At 70.8% G+C, this 16,215-nt stretch overlaps 2 protein-coding genes across 9 annotated transcripts; one reads left to right on the top strand and one right to left on the bottom strand.

Moving 5' to 3' along the window:
* The first annotated feature begins 447 nt into the window (after positions 1–447).
* Positions 448–2,526, top strand: CLDN23 (claudin 23). The gene has a single exon (XM_067297296.1). The coding sequence runs from the start codon at positions 633–635 to the stop codon at positions 1,332–1,334; it is 702 nt and encodes a 233-aa protein (XP_067153397.1). The 5' UTR covers positions 448–632; the 3' UTR covers positions 1,335–2,526.
* On the bottom strand, positions 2,521–14,997 carry LOC106495833 (low-density lipoprotein receptor-related protein 2-like). Of its 8 annotated transcripts, XM_067297288.1 has the most exons (31): positions 14,851–14,997; positions 14,048–14,481; positions 13,850–13,963; positions 13,636–13,755; positions 13,412–13,537; positions 13,116–13,322; positions 12,863–13,031; positions 12,598–12,766; positions 12,212–12,437; positions 11,803–11,928; positions 11,156–11,371; positions 10,692–11,000; positions 10,205–10,417; positions 9,347–10,030; positions 8,738–8,953; positions 8,364–8,602; positions 8,143–8,272; positions 7,687–7,865; positions 7,420–7,606; positions 6,880–7,098; positions 6,477–6,660; positions 6,001–6,202; positions 5,759–5,923; positions 5,334–5,534; positions 4,663–5,221; positions 4,430–4,558; positions 4,198–4,305; positions 3,868–4,104; positions 3,392–3,779; positions 3,083–3,218; positions 2,521–2,832 (listed from the first exon to the last, which is right to left on the bottom strand). In XM_067297288.1, the coding sequence occupies exons 2-31, from the start codon at positions 14,109–14,111 to the stop codon at positions 2,791–2,793; spliced, it is 6,264 nt and encodes a 2,087-aa protein (XP_067153389.1). In that variant the 5' UTR covers positions 14,112–14,481; positions 14,851–14,997; the 3' UTR covers positions 2,521–2,790. The 8 variants fall into 8 exon arrangements, with proteins under 8 accessions (XP_067153389.1, XP_067153391.1, XP_067153394.1 ...); XM_067297290.1 differs by lacking the exon at positions 6,880–7,098; XM_067297293.1 differs by lacking the exon at positions 10,692–11,000.
* Positions 14,998–16,215: the final 1,218 nt, after the last annotated feature.

Raw genomic sequence — 16,215 nt, 5'->3', positions numbered from 1 at the left:
AACCTCGCCAGCTTTCAGCGCCGCCAGCATTTCATTTTAATTAATGATTGTCATAAATTAATTCACCCAAAGCTGATTAAACTAAATTGGAATTTATTTTAAGTTCAAATGTATTAATGTATTCAGCTGTAATCAAGTGTATTAATTTGAAGTTCAGTAATAGGGCGGCTCTGTTCTGCCAGCAGGGAGGAGGTGGGACCGAGCATGGGCAGGTCCCCAGGTGACTCTGAGAGGTCCCAGGACCAGCCCCAGGACCCAGCAAGGGGACCGCGGGAAGCAAAGCCCTGGTGGCTCCCGCGCTGCACGAGGGTGCAGCCACCCGCAGCAGCCGGGGCCGGGTGCCAGGCAGCCCAGCCCGCGCTGGGCTCCTCCCCACCTGCACTTCCTCCTGGAAGCACACCTCCCCGCAACCCCGGCCGGCCGCAGCGAGCCGGCGATCCGGCGCCTGCCCGCCTTCCCGGGGTCCCGAAGCACCGCAGCGCAAGCAAGGCACCGAGCAACGCCGGGGCGCGAGCATCACCCCTTCTTCTTCTTCTTCTTCTTCTTCTTCTTCCCCGGGCGACGGGCACCAGCGGTGACCTCCTCCCTGTGTCCGCAGCAAGCAGGCTTTGGAAACCTGCGCCTGCGGGGGCATGCGGACGCCGGCGGCAATGATCGTGGGGCTGGTGCTGTGCCCCTGCGGGCTGCTGCTGACGCTGACGGGCACGCTGGCGCCCACCTGGAGGCAGGTGAGCCGCATGGCCGACCAGCCCGCCGACCTGGTGCTGGAGCAGGGCATCTGGGAGGCGTGCAGCGAGCGGCAGAGCAGCCACGCGCGCCGCTGCAGGCAGGCCGACGAGCTGGGCTACTTCGAGCAGGCGCCCGTGCGGGCGGCCCGGGGGCTGATGCCCGCCGCGCTGGCACTCGCCGCCCTGGGCTTGGCGGCGGCCGCCCTGGGCGTGCGCTGCTGGCGGCGGGAGCCGCGGCACCCGCTGGCCGGGGCGGCGGGGCTGGCGCTGCTCCTCTCGGGGCTGCTGAGCCTGGCGCCCGTCTCCTGGTACACCCACGCGCTGTGGGCGCTGCCCGCGCCGGCCGGCGGCACGCTGGCCGCCGGCTACGGCTTGGTGCTGAGCTACCTGGGCAGCTGCCTGGAGATCCTGGGCGGGTTGGCCCTGGCCCTCAGCTTCCACCGCTGCCTCCAGGAGCGCCGGGACCGCAAGCCGCCCGCCAGCCCCACACCGGCAGCGGGGAGCCGCACCGCCGCCGCCGCCGCCGGGGCCTACCGCAACCCCGCGGACGTGCTGCAGGACGAGCGAGACTGGAGGAGCGCCCTGCCTTGCGACTCCGACCTCTAGCCCTTTGCTAAGGGCACCTCCGAGCGGACTGGAAAGAGCCCGAGGAGCCGGCTTGCGGCTCCACAGCCTCCCCGCGAGCGCGCCGTGACTGCACCCAAGCGGGGCTGGGCGCACCCGCGTGAGCGGGGCACAGGTTAGCGCTGGGGACAGGGCAGGGGAGCACCCTCCCGCGCACCTCTGCTCAGCTCCGGGCCGTGCGCATACCGAAATAAATGAAGAGGAACGGGTTTGTGCTGCGGCGGGGGGGTGGTCACGGGCTTTCTGCCGGCTGGGCTGGGCTCAGGGCCGGTGCGCACGGCCGGTCCAGCTCCCCACGCTTCACCTGAAGCGGGGGGGAAAGGTCTGCAAGGGGACGGGGGCGGGGGGTTTTGTAGCACCTTCCTAAAGGACTTTTCCCTCCGCGGTCACAATCAGCTCGGGAGGTTTCTCCTTCCTCGAGCACAGCCGTTTCAGGGAGCAAGAGATCACAGAGACAGAGAAAAATAGCACGCACTTCCCCCTGCGAGGCCGTAAAACTGGTCTCACTGGTTTGTAAGGGACGCTTGAAGAGCAGAGCCGTGCTGCAAAACCTCTGTGTACCAGGACAAGAGCAGAGCCCAGCTGGTTCCCGTCCTGTACCGGCTTTTCCTGGGGGACGCTTTGCTGTTGCGGACACCAGGACGCCCACCGCTCCCCAGGAGCTCCAGGGCTGGCAGACAACTCAACGCAGCCTTCCCCGAGGAGACGGCACCGCCCTGGGACGTAGCAGCGAACCGGAGCTGGAGTCTGGCCAGCCGCTGGGAGCTTCGGCCGATAAAAGGAAGCCTCCTCAGGGGGCTGTCACCCTGGCTGCAGGGGGCCAGGGACTCCCTTCGCTGCTAAAGCGGCGCTGTGCCTTCCACGCTGGAGGGCACGCCGCAGCCCGAGCTGCCGTCACCTCGCCAGGCTGGTCAGAGCAGCACCCTCCCGGGCAGCACCACGACCCTTCCTAGCTCTGGCCGTCAGTCCTGACCAAGAGACGAGGGCCGGCTTGACAAGCTGGCTCCCACCCCACCAGAAAAACTCATGCCCTGGATGGCAGATCCTGACCAACTCATCGTGTCCTTCTCTGGCTTTCCCCTGTAGGAGCCACTGAACCAGATTTCTACCCTCAGCAAAGCCCAGAGCACCCTATTTGGCAAGCTAAGCCTTGCTGCAGAGGGACCATGAATGGAGATATCCTTTGCATGGTTAAGGGATGGTGCAGGATGCACCCTGCAGCAGGGGACCTCATTTGGGCTGCTCGGAGAAGATGCTGAGACTGGAGACTTCCTCAAAGACCTCCCAAAACTTTTTTGCTTCGGACTGCAAGTTCCCTGGAGCTTGGAGGTGTGGGAAGGGCAAGCCAAGCCCTTAGTCCCGTCCTCCCCAGGCTGGACACACACCACCACCACGGCACCAGAGATGCTGCACAACGTTCCTTTATGGAAATACAGTCTCAGGGGTGAGATGGTCCCTTCCCCAGCGGGGCCGGCAGCTCCTGCAGAGACCACAGATAGGTGCATCAGGGACAGGGCCGAGCTGGCCGCCCCGGGCCCACACCACACCTGGGTGTCCCCAGGACAGCCCTGTTCCAGCCAGAATCCCGGCATCCCCAGGTCTCCCCAGGCACGAGGGCAGAGCCAGCCTCAGAGCGGGCACCGTGCCAGCGCTGCCCAACGTGGGGGCCCTCAGAGCACCCCAGGGAGGCAGGAGGGTGCCCACCAGAGCCTTCCCCCCGCGCTGCTCACCTCTTTCCCGTCATAAGCTTCGTTCACAAAGGTATCGCTCTTGGGGGGAAGCTCTTCCTCCTCCTCGTCTTCTTCCTCGGGGTCGCTCTCGCGGTGGTACAGGGTCAGCACTCGGGTGGAGGCAGTGCTAGAGGTCCTGGGGAGAAGCGAGTACGCCGAGGGTGGCAGAGCCATCTCACGGAGATGGGGCAGAGCCCCCCCAAGGTCCTGCTGGGGTGATCGGAGGTTTCCACGCAGCCCAGGAGCGCCCAGGTACCGCTCCGTCCCCCTCCACCTCCCGTCCTGAGCCAGGCCGGGCTCAGAGCTCACCTCCTCCGGCTGTCCCTCCTCCGCATGTAGGCCAGGGCGCCCACGGAGGCCGCGCTGACCAGCAGCAGCACGGCCACCCCCAGGGCGATGGGACCGGCCACGGGCTGCACCTCGGCCTCCTCGCAGTAGTCGCCGCGGTAGCCCAGGGCGCAGTGGCACGTCACCCGCCCGGCCTCGATGGCGCATTCCCCGCGCAGGTTGCACGTCTCGCTGCTGCACGGCACGGCCCCCAGCACCTCCTCGGTGCTCGGCAGCGCCGGGAAGGGCTCCCCGCGCTCCCGGGGGCTGGGGGCAGCCGTGCGCCAGGCCGGCTTCTCCTCTCCCTCGGCACGGGGCGTCCCCGAGGGTGCCGCCGCGGGGAGCCGTGTCGCCGCCGCTGCGGAGGGGCCTGCAGGGATGCGCGCGGCTCAGCGCAGCCCCGGGTGGGAATCACCTTCCCGAACAGCCGGGAGGATCCCGCACGCCACGGCACTCACAGTCCAGCTCGTCGGAGCCGTCGGCGCAGTGGGGCTGCCCGTCGCAGGCCTGCTCTTTGGAGAAGCAGCTCCGAAGGTCGCGGCAGGCCTGGAGCGGGGCCGGGCACGGCGGAGCCGGCGCGCAATCCGTCCCACGCACCAGGCTGTAGCCGGCCGAGCAGCGGCACTGCCGCCCCGCGGGGTTGGGCAGGCAGAGCTGGGCGCAGCCGCCGTTGCTCTCCGCGCAGCCGTTGGCGCCTGCCGGGACAGTGCGGGTTCGCGGGGTCTCTGCGGGGAAGGACCCGGACCCCGACCGGGATCCGCCCCGTACCGCGGCGGCCGCGGACCCACCTTCCTGCGAGAACTGGCTGTAGATCCTCACGGCCAGCAGCTCCTGCTCCACGGCGAACCACCAGCTCTCGGCCCGCTCCAGGCGGCTGTGCCACACCTTGCTGGAGCCTGGGGACGCGCGGGGGTCACGTGCGGGTGGCCGGCACGGGACAGCAGGGTCCCACAGGGAGCAGCAGAGACCCCGCACCGTGCTCCGGGAGAGCGGGACGGGGTGCACCAAGCACGGGCTCACCGTTGGTCGAAGCCGTGGTCCAGAGCAGGAAGCCGTCTCCGATGGCAAAGAGCGAGAGGCCGTGCAGCCCTTCCCGCACCACCCGGAAGCGGGAGCCGTCCAGCTCCACGCTGTTGATCGTTCCTCTCTCTGCAGGAGACAGGCGTCGGAGGGCTGCGGGCTGCCCCGCGCTGGGGGTGGGGGGGGGCAAGCTGGGCCGTGCCCCGCAGCCGGGGGGCGAGCGCCGCACTCACCGCGGTCTGCCCAGTAGAGGCGGGTGCCGGCGCCGCCGCCGCCGAAGGTGAGGCCAGCGGGAGCGCGGGCTCTCCTCCAGACCGTCCTGCGGCCGGCGCCGTCCATGGCGGCGCACTCCACCGCCGCCCCCGGGCCGCCGCCGCCGCCGCCGCCCGCCGCCGTGACGAAGCACATGGTGGAGGCGCGGGGGCACAGCGCCAGCCAGGCGGCGCCCTGCAGCCCTCGGCCGAGCAGCTCCAGGGACCAGCGACCCCCAGGAGCCGCCACGTGGACGCGGCGCGGCTGCCCGCCGATCCAGTACAGGTTGCCGCTCGGCCAGTCCAGCGCCAGCGACACCACCGTGCCCTCCACGGCCACCGCTCGCTTCCAGGACAGCCGGCCCGAGTCCTTCAGGCGCAGCAGCCCGATGGAGCCGCCCCCCGCCTCCGCGAAGTACAGGCTCTTGCTCTTCACCGCGTAGTCGATGGCCGTCAACCGGCCCACCTTGGCCAAGGGGAGGGCTCGGTGCGGGGGAAGGCCCTGGGCTCCGGCCGTCGCGGGCAGGTCCTTCAGGTAGACCTGGGTGGGGAAAGGAGGTGGCAGCAGGACCATCCACCTCCAGGCATGGCAGCAGCTTGCCCAAAAGCAGCCGGGAGAGCAGACCCTGGCTCGGGGAGACTCAAGACGGTACCTGGGTCACAGCCGCCGGTGCCACCAGGAGGGCAAAGGCCGAATCGCGGAGGGGGAGGCACGTGGTCTCGTCGGCGGCCAGCGTCAGCCCGGCAGGGCACCGGCACTGCCCGGCGTGCCGGGCGCTCAGCAGGCACAGGTGGGAGCAGCCACGCGCTGCGCACGGGTTGGGGGACGCCGGTCGCAGCGCCGGGTGCATCACCTGCGGGGAAGGGCACGGTCAGCCCCACGGCCGCCAGCGCCCTGGGCACAACTGGCATCACGGCGGCCTCTTGAGGCCTCAACGTGGCCCGGCTCGGGGCAGGAAGGTGAGACGGAGGGACACCAAGACCAGAGACTCTTGACCACGGGGACCGCTGCTCAAGGACCCCGAGGATGAGGAGGGCAGCCAGGGGATGGCAGTGCCACGCAGGTACCCCTAGGTACCTGGAGGCCATGGGGCTGCCCGTGGCGCTTGAGCACTACAGTCCTGTTCTTGCCGGTGGCCTTGTCCACTCGCTGCACCGCCCATGCCTTCCTCTCCGACCAGTACAGCTCTCCCTCGCATACGGCCGCCGCGAAGGGGCTCTGGACCCAGCTCAGCCGCAGCACCTGGTGGAGGGAGGCACTATGAGCGCCCAGCCCTGATGCCCGTCACGACCCCGTGCCTAAAGCCTCCCTGCGCGCACCTTCACGCCGGTGCCGTCCAGGTGCGCTGAGCCGACGCTGCCCAGCTTCTCATCCAGCCAGAAGATCCTCCAGGAGGGGAGGTCGAGGGCCAGAGCGGTGGGCCAGCCCAGCCCTTGGGCCAGCAGCGTGTGCCGACGGCTGCCGTCCATGGTGGCCTCCATCAGCCGTGGGTGGCTCCCCACCTCTGACCAGTACAGCAGCCTGCGGGGAGGAGAGCGGTGCTGGCCCACGGACCTGCCGCAACGTCACCCCAGCCCTGGGGCGGCCCAGAGGGGCGGCGCAGCTTTTCCCGCGCAAACAGGGACACGCCACGGGCCCTGGCCAGGGCAGGTGCCCACACTACTTCTTCCTCAGGTGTATGGCCCCAGGCGAGGCCATCCCACCTCTCTGCCAGCTTGGTGCCTGGCTCCAGAAGGAAAATTGGCCAGGGCAGAGCTGGCAAGGAGATGCCTGCACCCCCTCACCCCCGTCTTACCCCGCCAGAGGCTGGAGCACCAGGGAGTGGGGCCGGTCCAGGTCTCCGTCCAGCACCACGGTGTACTCCGGGACCCCTCGCCAGGCGGCCCCCAGGCGGGTGGCCAGCACCTGTCCTGCCACCCCATCTGTCCAGTACAGGTTCCTCCCCACCCAGTCCACAGCGATGCAGTCCGATCTCACACCTGCAACACGCCCAAGCCTCAGCGCCCGGGGGGGGACAGCCACACGGCCCCCCCGACAGGATGCTCCCAGCCCAGATCCCTGCCACCCCAGGAGCTCAGCCTCCTCCCAGCTCGGCTCCCATCGGCATCCCTCCGCGCAGGGGTACAGAGCCTGGCGCCCTGGCGGCTGCGTGGCCATGGAGATGCCGGTCCTGCCCCCCTCGCCTCGTCAAAGCCCACCTTTCACCAGCGTGCCCTTCTTGCCCGAGTCGAGGCCCTGCCAGCGGATGCTCTCCGTGCCCAGGTCCACCCAGAAAACCTTCCTTTCCACCGGGTCATAGTCGAGCGAGAAGATGACACGCTCCTTGTCGGTGGCCAGCAGCACCTTCTCACGCCCGCTCCGCAGCCCGTAGGACAGCACCTCTGACTGCACGGCCACCAGCAGCGTGGGCTCCGGTCCTGGAGCAACACAGAGCCCCCCAGGTCCCACTCGCCGCCGGCAGCCCCGCAGTGCCAGCACACATGGACAGGGATCACAGGGCTCTGGGGCACCGCAGCCTGCTGGGACCTGGCCCTACCACGCAACTAAGCGGGGACAGACCTTCCCGCCGGCGGTGGGCTGGCAAGTGGCAACTCGCAGCTGAGCATGCCACACGGCAGAGGAGCAGGGCCATTTGGGGGGCTGCAGAGCTCCCCGTGGGCAGCAGGCGCCCTGGGGCAGGTGCCTGCCTGATGTCCCCTGGAGCGCCCGCCATCCCGCCTGGCCACCCCCGGGCTCACCGGTGAGCTTGCAGATGCGGCCGTCGGGCTCCAGCAGGTAGCCGGGGAGGCAGCCGCAGCTGTAGTTCCCCGGGGCGTTGAGGCAGGTCTGGCTGCAGGCTCCCTCACCCCGCTCCTTGCACTCGTCCACATCCGTGCAGGACACGCCGTCCTCAGCCAGCCGATAGCCCGGGGCGCACCGGCACCTCTGCAGGGAGAGGGACTATCAGCCCCACGTGCCCTCGGGCGACGCGGTGCTCCCCCCCACAGCTGCCTCCTGGCACTCACGGGGCCCTGGGGCGAGGGGTGGCAGAGGTGAGAGCAGGGCAGCCGGCAGGGCACGGAGCAGTTGCCCCCCTCGTCCGAGCCGTCCGCGCAGTCCTGACGACCGTCGCACACCAGGGACGCGTTCAGGCAGGTCCCCAGCCCGCACGGGTACTCGTGGCTCTGGCAGGGAGCAGGCTGGCCTGCGGGGACGTGCAGGTGGAAGGATGTCCTGAGCCTCACCCATCATCTCCTAGCCCTAGCACAACGTCCAGCCTGGCTCCAGGCTGCTCAAGCGCCAGGTGACACCAGCCCCGTGGAGACAACAGACACCCAGGGCCCGGAGCCGCCACCACGGACGCCGGGAACACGGACTTTACCCCGCGGCACGGCCAGCCAGCCCGGGGTGCCGCCCCACCTCCCCGCTGCGGCAGCCCTCCCCAGGCGGGACGCGCAAGGGAGGAGCGGGGCAGCGCTCACAGCCAGCCTCGTCGCTGCCGTCCGCGCAGTCGCTCTCTCCGTCGCAGCGCCAGGCCTCGGGGACGCACTCGCGGCCGCGGGCGCAGCCCCACCGCCGCTCCCCGCACAGCTTTTCCTCCTCGGGGCAGCCCTGCGAGAGCGTGGCGTGAGCGGCGCCGCCGGCCCGCGCGGGGGACGGGGGACGGGGACACGCCGTGGGCGTCCCTGCCGGCGCCACGCACCCGCTCGTCCGCGCCGTCCGGGCAGTCGGGGGTGCCGTCGCAGCGCCAGGCCTCCGGCACGCACCGCCCGCCGCGGGGGCACGCCAGCTCGCCCGGGCGGCACAGCAGCGGCGGCGGCACGGCGCAGCCCTCCTCGTCCGAGCCGTCCGGGCAGTCGCGGACGCCGTCGCAGCGCAGCGCCGCGGCCACGCACTGCCCGCTCGCGCAGGCGAACTCGGTGGGGCCGCACTCCTTGGGCACTGCGAGCGGGGCCGGGAGTGAGCGGGGGGCACCGGGCGGTGCCCGTCCCGCCAGGGCGGCTGTGGCACCCGTACGTGCCGGGGGCGGGGAGGGGGGGAGCCCGTCGGCCGCCCTGCCCGGCCCCGGGGTCTCACCGCAGCCCTGCTCGTCGGCGCGGTCCAGGCAGTCGGCGTGGCCATCGCAGAGCCAGCTCTCGGGGACGCAGCGGGCGGCACCGTCGCAGCGCAGGGCGCACTCCTGCGTGGGGCTCCAGCAGCCCGCCTCGTCCGAGGCGTCGGGGCACTGCGGCACCCCGTCGCAGCGCTCCCCGGACCTCACACACGCAGCCCCGCTCGAGCAGCGGAAGGCCCCTGGGGGGGGGGGGGGGGACGAGGGGCCGCGCTGAGCCCACGGTAGGCAGATGGGGTGCCCAGACCCCCGGCCAGCCCTCCCGTCCCCCAGTGCCCTGGAATGGCCCCGCTCCGCCAGGCCAAGGTTTGGTCCCTCCCAGCCAAGGCGTTTCCAGCAGCCCCAGTCCCCGGCAAGGAGACAGAAGCGGTCCTAGCTCCGCCACGTCTAGGTCCCTCCAAGCAGCGGATGATCCTACACAACCTCCATCCCTCCAACCCCACCAGGAAGCAACCAGAAGTCCCAGCACAGGGCCAGAACACAGACTTCCCCAGGTCCCCATCCCTCCAACCCCACCGGGAAGCAGCCATAAATCCTGGCACGGGGCCACCCAGGGGGCCGAGAACATCTCCTACCTGGGGTGTCACAGAGCTGGGCACAGCCGTCCTCATCAGAGCCATCCGCACAATCCTTCTCCCCGTCACACACGTACTCCTGGGCCACGCACTCGGTGCCGTCGCGGCAGGGCACATGCGTGCGGGGACAGGACAGATGGGGGACAGGGGTTGAGGGGGGCACAGGGCTGGGTGGGACTTTGGGGGTTGGGGGCACAACCCGTGCAGGGCTGGTTATGCGCCGGGTGGTGGCAATTGGCTGCACGGCGGAGGTCTTGGTTGGTGAAGGCCGACTGGTGGTGGTGGCGATGGCGGCTGGTTGCGTAGGAGTGGTCTTGGTTGGCCGTGTAGGGGTAGTCTTGGTTGGCATTGCCCAGGCAGTGAGTCGGGTAGTTGCAGTAGTTGACATAGGGATGATCTTGGTTGGTGGGGGCCGGGTGGTGGTGGTGCTTGGCGCAGAGGTAGTCTTGGATAGCGTGGGCCGGGCGGTGGTGGTTGGTGTTACGGTGGCCTTACTGGTTGGCACGTGAACAGCGATTGGCACGGTGGTAGTCTTGCTTGGCGTAGGCCTTGTGGTGGAGGTGGTGGGCCGAACAGTAGTAGTGGTTGTGGTTGTGGTTGTCGTCGTCATCGTACTGGTGGCCACAAGCGGAGGGAGGGGCAGGGCGGACTCCTTTTTCGTTGGTGCTGGCAGAGGCACCGGTGCTGGAACAAGAGCCCAGAGCTGGAGCTGCGCCTTGCCCGTGCTATGAGTGCCCCCATAAGCACCCTGCACAGCCCCCCGTACCAGGCCCCCTGCCCCAATTCGAGGCAGCCCGGGTCGCCCAACCGCACCAAGCACAGCGCCGACACCGGGTACGGTGCTGCCGTCATGCTTACCAGCCTGCAGCTCCGTGCCCACGAAGGTCACCACTCCCTGCACGTCCACCGCTGGCACGGCGAGCACGAGGGTCAGCGTCCTCCGGTCCCACAGCAGCAGAGCCGTCCCGTTCGTCGACACCAAGTAGGGCTCAAAGGCGGCCACGAGGCCGTGGGGCCAGCTGGGCGACAGGGTGACTGCTTGCCTCTTGGTCAGGCTCAGCGCCCGCAGGCCTGCAAGGCAGAGCGATGCTACTGACCCAGGGCTCACAGGCCCCCTCTTGGCCCACCCGGTTTCCCCTCACCCTGCTGCTACGGGAGGGATGCCAGGGCTGAGGCCATCAGCCCGCCCGTGGTGGAGCACCCATGGGCTCCATGGACTCCAACAGTGGCAGTGGACCTCATTGCCCACCCTCTGCCTGGGCAGCAACCCACCATGCCTAGGCTGGTCCTTCCTGCCTGTACATTGACCACCTCTGCTCCCTGCTCCAGGCCCCGCTGGGCTCACCCGAGGCTGAGCTCCAGAGCAAGGTGAAGGCCTTGCTATCCATGGCCGCAGGCAGCTCTTCGGGCCACGTCTCGTTCCAGGCATCCTGCGGCGTGCCCCCGGCCAGGCTGAGCTGCTGCAGCGGCTGCCCCCGGGCCAGCCAGTACAGAGCACCTCGCTGCCAGTCCAGGAAGAGGTGCTGGATGCCGCTGCGGGCACGGTGCAGGATGCGCGGGGCCATGCCAGGCGCCCGGCTCACTCCGATGTCCTTCCGGTTGCACGCGAGCCAGTACAGGTCCCCCGAGCGGATGTCCACGCGGGCAGAGCAAACTGAGCAGGCAGGTGAGCAGTTATGGGGCTGTCCCACAGCCCTACTGCCCCACTGTGAGTTCCCCCTGTCCCTGCACCCAGGAGACACCCTGGGGCATCACCAGGAAAGCTCACATGCCCCAGTGCCCCGTCTCCATCGCGCCGCAGGGTCTTACTTGGAAGCCCGGTCGAGATGGCCTCTCTCCTCCCTGGGTGTCCCACCACGCGCAGCAGCGTCCCGCCGTCGTCCGTGCCGTAGAGCACCGACCTCTGCCAGTCCACGTCCTGCAGGTGGAGGGGCTCCAGCCACTTCTGCACCAGCCGGCTGCGGGCGCCGGGGCCCACCTGCACCAGGGAGATGGCCTTCTCCTCCGCGTACACGATGGACAGCTCTGCGGGGGACCGGGCAGCGCGTGAGCACGGCGCCAGGGGAGCCGAGCGGGATCCCGCAGCCAGGGGGGCCAAGCGGGGCTGCCCACCCCAGGCCACCCGCTATGGGGACAAGGGGTCCCCAGCTCCCACGCAGCCCCGTCCTCACCTCTCCGGGGCTCATCAGGGTGCAGAAAGCACCTGCTCACGCCTCACCCACGCCAAGGGTTTTGCTGTGCCGGGAGCCGCGTCCTGCGCAAGTAGGGGCTGCCCCATGCCCCCAGGCCAGCCCCAAACCCCCGGGAACCCCCTGGTCCCCTCGCCCTGCGCGCAGGGCACTTCCCAAGCAAGGCCAAGGAGTAACAAGCAGCGCCCGTGCGTGCTGGGGACCCAGTCCCAGGCCACCCCGGGCACCCCGAGGGACGTGCCCTGCCCCGCCGCCGCCGCCGCTCACCTGCGCACTTCCCCGAGGGCAGGAGGAAGAGCCCCTCCGGACAGGCGCACTTGTAGCCCCGAGGGTGCACGGGGGACAGGAGGCAGAGGTGGCTGCACAGGCCCGGAGCGCACGCGGCCGTGTCCCCTTGGGAGCAAGGGGGCATTGGGAGCTCGGGCGGCCGCGACCGCCGCGCCTGCCCCCCATCCCATCCCCACGAGCCCAGGCTGCGCCCAGCCAGGGCGCCGGCATCACCCCGTGGGGCAGGAGGCACCCCAGGCCATGGGGGCTCAGCATCCTCCTACGGGTCCGTATGTCCCCTCTGGCATAGGAGCTCTCGCCGCAGGGCCACCAGGCGGGATGTGGCGAGTCCCACCCGGAGCAGCGGTTGGTGGCGGGAGCCGGGGCGGGCGCTGGGCACGGTACTCACGGGGAGGCTGCTGCAGGGCGTGCAGCACGGCGAAAGCCGAGACGGGGGCGCGGAGCAGCACCGCCTGCTCCCGGGGGGAGGCCCGGGAGGCCGACACCAGCTCGGCGCCGTCGGCCCAGAAGAACCGGCTCTCGAACGCCGCCAGGCCCAGCGGCTCCGCATGGCTCCGCAGGACGGCCGGGAAGGAGTGGCGCCCGCTGCCGTCCACCCGCAGCGTCTCGATGGACTGGGGGACAGGCCAGGGCGCCGTGGGGCAGGGAGCCTCGGTCGGCCGCCCCCCAGCCGTGGGGCGTCCCACCACCCGAGCCGGGCACCCCACTGCTGCCCTGTGGCCTCCCGGCACCCTGGGGGGGCTGAGACCCCCCCCACCCCAAACACACACCCACCTCCTTGTACTCGCTGATCCAGTAGAGCCTGCTGCCCGCGTGGTCCAGGCTCAGCCCCACCGGCTCCTCCATGGACACCACGGTGAGCTCCCGCCGGTCCGAGCCGTCCATGCCGGCGGCGGCGATGACCGTCCGGCCCCTCTGCCCGCGGTTCACCCAGTACAAGGACCTGGGGGCAGGCACTGAGCACCAGCCCCGCCGGGGGGGCCCCGTCCCTCCCGGGGCGGCTCGGCACGGCGGCGGGCGCGCGGGGGACGAGGCTCACCTCGCGGCCGGGTGCACCACCAGCTGCTCGGGGGCCACGTCCTTGCCCAGCACCGTCACGTAGCCCCGGCCGTCGCCCAGCCCCGCGCGGATGGCGCCGGGGTGGCCGCCGGCCCAGTACAGCTGCCCCGTGAACCAGTCCACGGAGATGCTGTTGGCCTCCCCGGCGCCTGCGGGGACGGGCAGGGTGAGCGGGCGCCACGCAACCCGGCGGCGGCGGCGGCGGCGAGAAGAGGGTCGAGGGTCTCACCCACCTGGGTAGAGGGTCCGGGCGTCCGTCCCGGGCGGGCGCACGCGGAGCTCGCCCTCCTCCGTGAGCCAGTAGTAGGTCTCCCGCAGCAGGTCGTAGGCGAGGGCGCGGGGCTCCGTGCCCGTGGCCAGCAGCGGCCGGTAGGCGAGGGTCCGCGCGTCCAGGAGGGCCAGGTCCTGCCCCACGGCCACCAGGAGCTGCGTCGCGTTGTCTGCCGGGGCGGCGGGGGGCCGTCACACGCTGGCGGCGTGGGGGACGCAGGACCGGGGCGGGGGGGGACGGGACGGCGGCAGCACCTACCGGCCACCTCGCAGGCGGTGCCGTGCCGCAGCGCGTAGCCCCCGAGGCAGGAGCAGCTGAAGGCGCCCGGCGCGTTGCTGCACAGCTGGCTGCAGGGGCCGTAGGGCAGGGAGCACTCGTCCACGTCTGCGCTGACGGGGACAGGCGCTGACGGGAGCCGCCGCGGCGCGGGCAACCCCCGGCGGCCGCCGTGCCCCCCTGCCGCCCCCCGCCGTGCCCCGTACCGGCGCAGCTCTGCCCGTCGGCTTGCAGCGCCCATCCGGCCCCGCAGGAGCACCGCACGCCCCAGTGCGTGTCAGCGCACGTCTCCGCGCAGCCCCCGTTGCGCACGAAGCAGCTCCGGCCTGCGGGCAGGGGGGGGACACGGCAGAGGGATTTCCATTTCCCATTCCCGTTATTTCCCCCCCTCCCCGCACCCCGACCCGGCCGCCGGCTCACCGCACGTGCTGGGCTCATCCGTGCCGTCCAGGCAGTCGTCCTCGTCGTTGCACATCAGCGCCTCCAGGATGCACTTGCCCTCGTCGCAGCGCACCATGCCGGCGGGGCAGGGGGCTGCGGGGCAGGGGGGCCACGTCATATGGCGGGGGACGGGACACCCCCAGGGGGTGTGTTTGGGCAGGGGGGGGGTCTGCTCACCGCAGACGTCCTCGTCGGAGGAGTCGCCGCAGTCGTCGACGCCGTTGCACTTCCACTCGGCCATGACGCACACCCGGTTGCGGCACTGCCACTGCGCCGGGCCGCAGGGCTGCAGCGGGCAGCCCTCCTCGTCCCAGCCGTCCTCGCAGTCGCGGTGGCGGTCGCAGAGCTCCCAGCGCGGGATGCAGCGGTGGGTGCCGGGGCACTGCACCTTCTTGGCCCCGCACACTGCCAGGGATGGGGAGGGCACGGAGGCAGCGCTCGCCACCCGCCGCCCAGCCCCGCGCTCGCCGCCCCGCCGCCCCCCGACCTACCGCAGTCGCGCTCGTCCGAGCCGTCAAGGCAGTCGGCGGCGCCGTCGCAGCGCCAGCCGCTGGAGACGCACCCGCCGTCGTCGCACTGCCACGCGTGGGGGTCCCCGCTGCAGGGGGCATCTGCCGGGGCGGCTCGCTTGCATGCACGCTCGCACGCTTGCTTGCATGCACACTCACTTGCATGCACACTCGCTTGCATGCACGCTTGCACGCTTGCTTGCATGTACACTCACTTGCATGCTTGCTTGCATGCACGCTCGCACGCTTGCTTGCATGCACACTCACTTGCATGCACACTCACTTGCATGCACGCTTGCATGCACACTCGCTTGCATGCACGCTCGCACGCTTGCTTGCATGCACACTCACTTGCTTGCATGCTTGCTTGCACGCACACTTGCACGCTTGCTTGCACGCTTGCCCCCGCCGCCTCCGAGCGCGGCCCCGGCGCCGATCCCCCCCCCCCCTTGGCACCCCCACATCGCTCACCGCACCGCTCGTCCGCCCCGTCGGGGCACTGCTGCTCTCCGTCGCAGAGCCAGGGCACGGGGATGCAGCCGGCGCCGCAGGCGGCCTGCCGCGAGGCCGCGCACCCGGGGCCGGCGGGGGCTGCGGGAGGGAAGCCCACGCACGCACGCCACCACCGGCCCCCCCTCCCTCCCTCCCTCCCTCCCCGAAAGCCTGCAGCGCGACGCCTCTGCCCACCACCCCACCCCCCGGGCACGGGATGCGCACCGAAAGTGCCAGGCCTCAGCTGGATGCCGGTGGAGGGGGGGTCCCCATGCAGCCCTGCAGAGCAGGGAGCTGCCCCCCCCCCCCGGGCCACCCCAGGATCTCCTGCACGGTGGAGGGGGGGCAGGACAGGGACCTCTCCTATCCCACTGGGGCAGGGGCACCCAAAATCCCATTTGGGGACGGGAGCAAGGGACCCCCCCAAGGGCTGGGACCACCCCCATATGCTCTCAAGGTGGGAAAAACGCCTTAGGGGGCAGGAACCCCCCCCACATCCCATTGCAGGGGCAGAGACCCCCCCCATATCCCCTTGGGGGGGAGGATGGGAGCCCCCAAGGGAAAGGGACCCCCACACCCCCTGGGGTGGGCAGGGACCCCCACATCCCATGGGGGGGGGGAAACAGGGACTCCCCAGGGGGCAGGGACCCTCTAAAGGCTCTCGGGGGGAGGAAGGGACCCCCCCCAGTGGCCCGGGACCCCCACATCCCACGGGGGGGGGGGGGGAAGAGGGAGGCAGGGACCCCTCCCAGCCCTTCAGGGGTGACAAGGACCTCTTAGGGGGCAGGGACTCCCCGGGGGGGGGGCAGCAATCCCCTATAGCCCCTCAGGGGGAGGACGGGACCCCCCCCCAAGCAGCAGAGCCCCCACATCCCCTCAAGGAGGGGGGGAAGCAACACCCCCCCCCATGGCCACCCCCCAGCCCCCCCCTCGGCTCACGGGCACGGCGGGTCCCAGTCCCAGTCCCGGTCCGGAGGAAGAGGAGGATGAGGAGGAGCAGCGGCGGGGGGCGACCCATGGTGGCGGGGGGGGGGGCTGCTTGGGGGGTGGGGGGGCACAGAAGATGGGGAGGGGGGGGCCGGGCAGAGCTGGGGGGGGGGGGAGCGCGGCGCGGCGGCCGCTGCCTTTATGGGCCGCCGCTATCGGCCGGCGTGGGAGCCGGGCGCACGTGCGTCCTGTTGTGCCGCGGGGCCGGAGCGTGGGAGCGCGGCGAGGGCCTTGAGCGGCGCCCGAAAACACGGCCGCCGCGCGGCCTTGGGAGCCCCGGCACAACAAGGAGAGGAAAAGCTGAGGGGAAAAGGGAAAAAAAAAAAACACAGCAAAACCCAGCGGGGCGGCAGGATA

Source organism: Apteryx mantelli, chromosome 5 (genome assembly GCF_036417845.1).
Source record: "Apteryx mantelli isolate bAptMan1 chromosome 5, bAptMan1.hap1, whole genome shotgun sequence".
Lineage (NCBI taxonomy): Eukaryota > Metazoa > Chordata > Aves > Apterygiformes > Apterygidae > Apteryx > Apteryx mantelli.
Note: the sequence above shows the minus strand (reverse complement) of the source record. Positions and strands in the feature narration are given on the sequence as shown.